Raw genomic sequence first — 8,825 nt, forward strand, 5'->3', positions numbered from 1 at the left:
TCTACCTTCCAACCGCTAGGCTTACAGACATGGGCCAGTACAATTCACTTTTTTTGTTTTTTTAGTTTGTTTCTCTGTGTAGCTCTGGCTGTCCTGAACTCACTCTGTAGACTACACTGGCCTAGAATTCAGATTATGCAAACATATATTTAAACCTTATCAACATAACAAGGCCAAAGACAACTCAACTTACTTTCAGGAAAAACTGTGACTGCTATGTTTGACAGAGAAAACACAGTTATTCGACAGCTAGTATTTTATTCTGATAGCAGTCTCATTACACATGGTCCAAGAACATTCAAATAATAACTCTCAAATAAAATGAGATGTTAAAGATTGGTCTTCAAACATCATAGCCAATGATGCCACGTTTGCCTATGATCTCTCCGACATAAAACCACATCCACACCTCAGTGGCCACCAAACCATTCAGCATAGCTTCCTGGAAAAAAAGAAAAGGCACAGATTTTAAGGTACTCTAAAAAACAAACAAACAAACAAACAAAAAAAAAAAACCCCCAACATATATTTGAAATTTTTCTCTCTCAGGATTGACAGAGAATATAAGGATGCCATTTAAAACTACAGAACAGTTTTAGCCAAGCCTGGAATTGCTGATGTTCAATATTCAAACTCCGAGAGACTTGAACTTTCAATTATGTGAGGCAAACGGGCCTGAGCTTATAAACTCTTTCAAAGGGATCTTTAAAGACCTGAACTGACATAACCCTTTCATTATTAGTTTATGAGACACTTTATGGGCCCTAAAACGACCCATATCCTGGAAGTGGCTCACATATCAGACAGGGCATTCATAGGAAGGCTTGTTTCTGAATAAACACTTCTGTCTGTCAAAGATGAAGGACTTCTTCCCTCTTACATCCCATTCACTTCATTTTTATTAACTATCATTTGGTTTAATACCTTCCAAGTATTCAGTATCCATTTTATGTTCCAGATACCCCTATCCCCAACTCCCCCTCCAAAAAAAGAAACACACACACACACACACACACGGTTCTACAAAGCATGGCTTCAAGAAAACACAAACTTGGATCTAAACACTCTAATTCGAAAAATACCTTTCTATAAACAAACTGGACCCTTTTACTACTATTAATAAAAGCATTTCTGGAGGTCACTTTCCTCCTTCAATAAGACCAGAAGCTATTGAAGTCTCCTGACTGTCACCCTCCCCCAGGCCAAGGCTCTAGCCCTAGAAGTTGCCAGAGATCGGGTGCACTTAGAGGCAACTTCCTTTAAGCTACTTCCAATCTGAAAACCCAGATTTTGTTCTGCCTAATAATAATTCTAAGACTAAAAAGAAAACAAAGCCAGCAAAGGCAGCCATCAGATTATTATTATTACTATTTTTTTAAAGACTCATATATCTATCTATCTATCTATCTATCTATCTATCTATCTATCTATTGTATATGAGTGCTCATTTATTGTATATGAGTGCTCTGTCTCCATGTATCCCTGCATGCCAGAAGAGGGCATCAGATCTCCGTATAGATGGTTGTGAGCCACCATGTGTGAGAATTGAACTCAGGACCTCTGGAAGAGCAGACAGTGCTCTTAAGCTCTGAGCTATCTCTCCAGCCCACCCATCAGATTATAATACACTAGTTGACATTAGGAAGGAGAGCAAGTTCCCAGTTACTCAAGACCCTCACCTTTTTGCTCTAAGACCACAACTAGATCAAGACATAGACCAGCTGAATCACTTCTATCCAGATTACAAAATGAGAAAAGAAAATGTCTTGGCAGCCAAAAAAAGAGATTATCTCTCATTATGTTGGATTTTGCCTTATTAGAAAAATACATAACATTAATCAAAAAGAATCCGAAAAATCCTCAGGGAGGACATTTTCAATCACAAACATACTTTTTCATTTAGCACAGTTACCTTAACTGTAAGCTGTTTGAAGCTACCAGTTTTAGCACTTTGAATGATATTTTTCAAGCTCCGAATAGCTGTAGGGATTTCAGCAGGGGTAGGGGGAACAAGCTCAACTTTGGCATACTCCCAAAATGTGGCCAAGCGAGGCTTCGAGTAAGTCACGGCAGCTGAAAAACAAAACAAAAAAACCCAGGGTGAACTCACTAGAGATAGAAAGAAGCAGATGTGTGGGCTGGACACAAATATTTATTCATGTATCACATCCACTAGCTGCTTGGACTGAATGTGCACCCGATGTTAAAAGTCGGAGCTGCTGCTCCCTGGTGACAAGAGGCTTTTAAAGATGCAGAACACCTGTGTCACAGGGACACTCAGCCAGGCAGGAAGCTCTAAGCAGCCAATTATGCCAGGACTCACTAGTGGCCAAGCTAGTACTGTTCTTCACCTCTGAACAACAAAACTAATTAAGTGTGCATTACTCATAGCTAGACTTGAAACAAAACCAAAAACAGTTTATTCATTTTTCTTTGTAGAAACACCAGATCTTGAAGAGAAGGGGTCAAGAAGGGGAAGAAACTATGTAGAACAGCATTCTTTTAACAATAGGTTGTGGCTCATCACAATACTGGCCACAAGTCCAGATGGAATTATACCAATTAGTATCCATTTTTGGTATCCTTAGCAATACGTGCTGGCTTAAATCTTTCTCAGCACAGCACAGCTGCTCCCCTTTCAAAAACTGCACTAGAAATATAACTTACAGGGGCCAGGGAAGGAGCCAGTGTGCTTCAAGAGGTATTGCCTGAACTCATCCATGTTGCCACAGGCCTTGGCCCAGGCAATGAGCACAGGACATCTTAATGGTCAAAGCCTCCACAGCAGTGCAGTGCCTGCAACCTACAAGTACGTGAATGTACCGAAGCTTGAGATGAACATGGAGGTCTGTGACTGACTGTGCAGCTTAGACTCTGCTGTGGATGGAACTCTTTCGAGGACTGGGCATGATCCTGAGCTACCTCTTTTGGGAGCCTGCCACCATCAACTACCCTTGCCCATGCTTCTGTGGGGAGCATGCACTGTGTCGCTACCCATCTGGGGAGGAATGCTGCATGGCCTGCAAGTTCCGTGAGGCTGTCTGTCCTGCACAGGCCATCACCATTGAGGCTGAGCCAAGAGCTGATGGCAGCTGCTGGACTATACGCTAGGACATTGACATGACCAAGTGCATCTACTGCAGATTCTGCTGGCAGGCCTGCCCTGTGGATGCCATCGTTAAGGGCCCCAACTTTGAGTTCTCCACTGAGACGCACGAGGAATTGCTGTACAACAGGGAGAAACTACTCAACAATGGCGACAAGTGGGAGGTGGAGATCGCCGCCAACATCCAGGCTGACTACCTATACTGATGACCCTGGCCACCTGGCTCAGCCTTGCGATCCCTGAAGACCATAAAGAAACTATGACCCCCCCCCCCCCAAACAAAACAAAACAAACCTTACATGCACTGGTAAGAGCAATCAAAGCTAGAGTATATGACATGTGGTAGTGGGGCACACCTTTAATCCCAGCACTTGGAAGGCAGAGGCAGGCAGATCTCTGAGTTCAAGGCCAGCCTGGTCTATGGAGTGAGTTGTGGGACAGCCAGGGCTACACAAAGAAACTCTGCCTTGAAAACCAAAACAAACAAAAAATTCCCTACAATCTGTTCTTAAGCTGAGATTCCTTGATGTAGTCACTATCTCATATCAATGAATTCATCAGGAGAAATAATGACCAAATCAGTACAGGGTCTGGGATGTAGCTCAGTGGCAGAGCATGTACAAGAGACAGAGACTCACAAACCGAGGAGAGAAACACAGAGATGTATGGTGAGGGGGCAGGAATCTGATGCTACTGGATTAGAGTTATACACATGTACATAGAGAGGCACAAAAATCAATCATTTATTTATTTATTATTATTTATTTTTTTATTATTCCCCCCACACCCCCACCAGGGTTTCTCTGTGTAGCCATGGCTGCCCCGGAACTCACTCTGTAGACCATGTTGGCCTCAAATTCACAGAGATCCACCTACCTCTGCCTCCACATCCTGAGTGCTGCGATTAGAGATATTCACCACACCACCAGCTTTTTATTTTTTAAAGATTTATTTTATTTTGTGTATGAGTGTTTTGCCTGTATGTATGCCTATGTCCCATATGTGTGTAGTCCTCACAGAAGTCAGAAGAGGGCACCACATCCCCTGGAACTAAATTGTAGTTGTGAGTCACCAAATGGGTACTGGGAACTGAACCCAGGTCCTCTGCAAGAGCAACAAGGACTCTCAACTACTGGGCCATCCTTCAGCCCTAGAAACAAGTATTTCTATACACAGGCTAACATGCAAATATAGGTATGTGTCTCAATACCTGCTGTGCTGGCTAGTTGTGTCAATTTAACACAAGCTGGAGTCATTTGGTAAGAAGGAACCTCAACTGAGAAAACACTACCAGTTTGGCCTATAGTGTATTTCCTTGATTGGTGACTGATGAGAGAGGGCCCAGTTTACTCAGGTAGCACCCCGGGGCTAGTGGTCCTGGGTGCTATAAAAAAAAAAAAAAAAAGCAGGCTGGATAAGCCATTGGGAATAAGCCAGTAATTTCCTCCATAATCTTTGCTTCAGTTCCTGACTCCTAAGTTCCTGCCCTGATTTCCCTGGATGGTGGATTTCAAGCTGTAGAGAGGAAATAAACCGTTTCCTCCACAAGTTGCTTTTGGTCATGGTACTTTATCACAGAAACTAAACTAAGACACCTATCCACCAAGAGAACTTTGAAATGAACTCTAGCAGCAAAGAACAAACCTGCTAGATGGTAATTTGTGAATTCCATTGTTTAATAAAAGGAACCAGGACTCCTTGGAGAAATGGCCAAGTCTAAGGCTAAGTAGAGAAAATAAAGATAATTTATCATGCAAAACCAAAAACTAAGGCATCATGTCAAAGCGGGAAATGCCAACTTAAAAGATTATAGACAGTCAAGGCCGGCACAATCTCAGCAACGAATGACATAGAATTAGATACGAGAAGCATGAAGTAAATTTAAATGGATCAATGCAATGTATGATTAAAAAAAATAGAAGGGGAAAAAAAAAGAGACAGACCTTTCTCACAGAATCCCACTTATGTAGAAGATGGACCAACCCTCCTGCTCTGGTTACTTGCTTGTAAAGAATGGTTGTAGACCAAAGAGCATGCATGTGCTAGATTCGGACGCTCTTCACATATGTAGATGTGCAGCTTGTCATCATGTGAGTGTTCTAACAACGCAAGCAGGGGCTGTCTCTGATGCTGTTTGCCTGCCTGTGGATCCCTTTCCCCTAGCTGGGCTGTCCTGACTGGCCTCAGTGGGAGAGGGTGTGCCTCGTCCTGCTGACTTGAGTGCCAGTGTGGGTTGGTTCCCATGGGGTGGGGCTCCCCTTTTCTGAGAAGAAGGGGGGCTGGGTGGGGAAGGAGGAATGGGGGGACTTGTAGGTGGGACTGGGAGGAAAGAAGGGAAGGGGCCAGGAGGACCAGGCTATAAAGTGATTAAATAAATAAATATATAAATGGAAAAAATACAAATGGTGGCACAAGCCTGCAATCCCAGCACCCAGCACTCAGGTAGGCAGAAGCAGGCAGATCTCGGTGAGTTCAGGACCAGCCTGGTCTACAAAGCAAGGCCAGGATAGCCAAGGCTAAACAGAGAAACCCTGTCTCGAAAAACCAACAAAACAAATCAATCAAACAAACAAACAAAAAAGAATGGATGTAGACACACACAAAAAGACATAAGACATAAAAAAAAAAAAAAAGACATAAATGGTCACCATTTAAGTCACTGTAAAATAACATTAATTTTTGGCAGGTTGGGGAATGAAGATAGGAGATGGGCTTTCTGAGAAGAGGTCTGAGAGAGAGAGGTAATGGTGTGGGTGTGAAAATGACTAAAATTCACTCTATAAATAAAACTGACAAAAAATTAAAGGTGCAGAAAGCAAAAACAATAATTTTAAAGTGGAAGATCTTATTAGATCAGGAGATGGGTATGAATATCATGTACCCCTTAATATGTGATCAGGGTGACTCATCTCTGTGATTACTGTTCTTAAAATCCCTAATTCTGGGCTAATCATCAAAAACAAAACAAAACAAAACAAAACAAAACAAAACAAAAAACCAAGATAACCAGTTTGGGGAACAGTCTTCAGGGTATCTAGGCAGATACCTCAAAGTGGTCAATCATGAAAGATCAGACATAAGAAAGGGGAGACTGGAGAGACACGACAACTAACTTAAGATAATATCCTAGATTGAGACCTAGAATTGAAAGATATTAATGGAAAAACTGTTGAAACCCAAGTAAAATGTTAGCTTAGTTAAGGGGAGAAGAAACAGACAGGGACCTTTCTGGGGAAAGATCTAGTCAGTAATCAGTACTTTTAACATTCATATTTAAAACATCAGCCTATACTGCAGGAAAACACACTTAACATTCAGGCTCTATCGGAGCCCTCCTTTTTTCAGTACTGAAAGAACAAGTTACCTTACAATAACAACAGTGATTTGAAAAGGTTTATGTATTTCACGACCAAAGTTTACCTTGGCAATGTCTTTCCTTTTGGACTTTACCAATAAAACCAGTTTTAAATTCCTGAATACAAGCTACCTAAAAGATGCACAAGTCATACAGCTAGGAAAATAGTACATATGAACTATTAAACCAAGCCACCAAAGTCCAAACGTCAAAGGCTTCTGGTTGTATTAATGTAAAAATTGTAGCACTTTGCTGTAGATAGCCTGATGATCTTAGTAAAGTGAAAGCTGAAAATGAGAAATTCTTTGGAAAAATGTGGAAACCGGCTAACTGGCAGACTAGAGTTCTGTCAAAGGGAATCCAGTATTTACAGTCTGGCACTTTAAGGTTTTTAATAGCTCATTATTGTTTGGGGAGAAAACAAATTACTAAGTATCCAAACACAGCAAAACAGGTTCAAGAAGAATTACATGTTTTTAAAATTCCACTCTCTATTCATATTTTATAACCAAATATGAACATTTAGGAATTTAGCTATCTAGAAATCTGACCTTTAATCATTTACTACAATACAAAGAAAGAAAGAACTGTAAAATTTACGTCCCCGCTTCAGAAATTTGCTACTCAGAAAAGAACTATACCGACAGAATTTACTACTCAGGCTTGTGACTATTCAGTGTTCACCTGAGATAGATCGGTCTGCCAGACTTTTCAAACAAAACAAGACCATGAATGTTAAGCCATCGTGATAACGACGACTCATGACAGGAATCGTTTTTTGTGCTGGCGGGGGCAAGGATATACATCCTCACGTTCCAACTTCCCTTCATCGGACGCAGAACTCTCTAGGATCTGACCAGGACAGTAAGCAAACACAACTTTCTTTCTTTCTTTTTTTTTTTCCTTCGAGACAGTTCTTCTGTGTAGCCCTGGGTGTCCTGGACTTGCTTTGTAGACAAGGCTAGTCTCGAACTCACAAAAATCCCCCAGCCTCTCTGAATGCTGGGATTACAGGCGTGCACCACTGCACCCGGCGCAGAAGCAAAACTTTCAGAGCTCTCACCAGTCTTAAATTTCTGGTGACTTTCAAACATTTCTCTGAGACCCAGAGCACCTACGAGGCCTAATGTGCCGCCTTCCCCGTGTCCGCCCTCCCCTTCCCAGCAGTCCTGGCACGGTAAGGGGCGTCATGGCATTCGCGGCGCAGTGGGGCCGGGCTTCTTCACACGACCCTCTTCCGGGCCGCGGTTGATACCCGGCAGCTTGCGCGCCCTAAGAAGCCCGGGACAGGCCAGGCGAGCCTGCGGTCTTACAGCTGCCTGCTGGCCGTTCTCCCGACGCCCGCGGGCCCCCTTGGTGCCGCAGCACAATCCTTCCCCTCGTGAGCCTCCTTCGGGCCGCGCTCACCGTTCAACAGCACTGGAGCCTTCTCCACGAAGTTGCGAACTAACTTGGCCATGGTCTAAGGTGGCAAGTTCGTCTCCCCGAACCGCCGGCTGAAAGTCACCCCCGGAAGGACCCGCGGCAGGACCCCTGCGCTAACTTCCAAGTCAGGCTGCCCCACTCTTTGCCTGCTCAAAATGTACAAGTGTCACGTCAGTATTTGTGGAACCTCATTAGTCGGTTTATTTAGTTCTTCACAGGTGAAGAGTTAGATATGAAAAAAAATGAGATAAGATAACTTCTGGAGGATAATGGAATTCTCAGAAAACAGGCATTGCTTGGGACAGCTATTCATGGTGGCCCAATAGACCGTTGAGGTGAGAAAATGCGCATGCGTCATTGATTTTCTTGGCTTGAGCTCCACTTTTGCTTGCAGCAGTTTCGTAGCTTTTCAGTGACTGTGGAAAGCGAGGCCGGAGGGCGTCACTGGATGCTTGTGGGCCGATATGTTTGTTTTAGAGGCATAGCAGGTCCAAGGCCGAATAGGACCTTTAAGGGACCATATAGGTGAGACATAACCCAGGTCACCAGACTCAGCCAATCAACGACTTCTTTAATTGACTTTTTATAATCCCATTTTCTTTCGCAGCCAATATCAGAATTGGGATCCAATCCTGGTTTTCCAAATAAGCCACAAGGAGCTATGCGCACAGGAGGAAGAAAGTCACATGTATTGAGGGTGTACACTGTGCCAGGCATTTTGTAATTCAGTGGAAGCATGCTTTGGGTATTGGCCCCTTAGAGACAGAGATTCCTAATAGGTCATGTAAGTATCAGAGTTGCAAGATAAATACAGAGAGGAACATAAGATTAGGCATTGTGCTGATCTGTAAAGACTTATCCTTGGCTCAGTGGTTAAAAGCAATGGCTGCTCTTCCTAGAGGACCCAGGTTCAATTCTCAGCACCCGTATGGCTGCTCA

At 43.1% G+C, this 8,825-nt stretch overlaps 1 protein-coding gene across 1 annotated transcript; it reads right to left on the reverse strand.

Annotated features, from left to right (window-relative positions):
• Positions 1-238: 238 nt before the first annotated feature.
• On the reverse strand, positions 239-7,993 carry Atp5mg (ATP synthase membrane subunit g). Its single transcript, XM_055622409.1, has 3 exons — positions 7,869-7,993; positions 1,913-2,073; positions 239-442 (listed from the first exon to the last, which is right to left on the reverse strand). The coding sequence occupies exons 1-3, from the start codon at positions 7,918-7,920 to the stop codon at positions 344-346; spliced, it is 312 nt and encodes a 103-aa protein (XP_055478384.1). The 5' UTR covers positions 7,921-7,993; the 3' UTR covers positions 239-343.
• Between the last annotated feature and the right edge of the window lie 832 nt (positions 7,994-8,825).

The sequence above is a fragment of the Psammomys obesus genome, unplaced genomic scaffold (genome assembly GCF_907164565.1).
Source record: "Psammomys obesus unplaced genomic scaffold, mPsaObe1.curated_primary_1811, whole genome shotgun sequence".
Taxonomy (NCBI): domain Eukaryota; kingdom Metazoa; phylum Chordata; class Mammalia; order Rodentia; family Muridae; genus Psammomys; species Psammomys obesus.

What these genes read in the sequence shown, in the direction of transcription:
- Atp5mg (XM_055622409.1), bottom strand. Translation starts at nt 7,920, where the DNA reads ATGGCCAAGTTAGTTCGCAACTTCGTGGAGAAGGCTCCAGTGCTGTTG. An exon ending in GGCTCCAGTGCTGTTGAACG is followed by an intron (nt 2,074 to 7,868) that starts GTGAGCGCGGCC and finishes TTTGTTTTTCAG; the next exon opens with CTGCCGTGACTTACTCGAAG. An exon ending in TCAAACAGCTTACAGTTAAG is followed by an intron (nt 443 to 1,912) that starts GTAACTGTGCTA and finishes CTTTTTTTCCAG; the next exon opens with GAAGCTATGCTGAATGGTTT.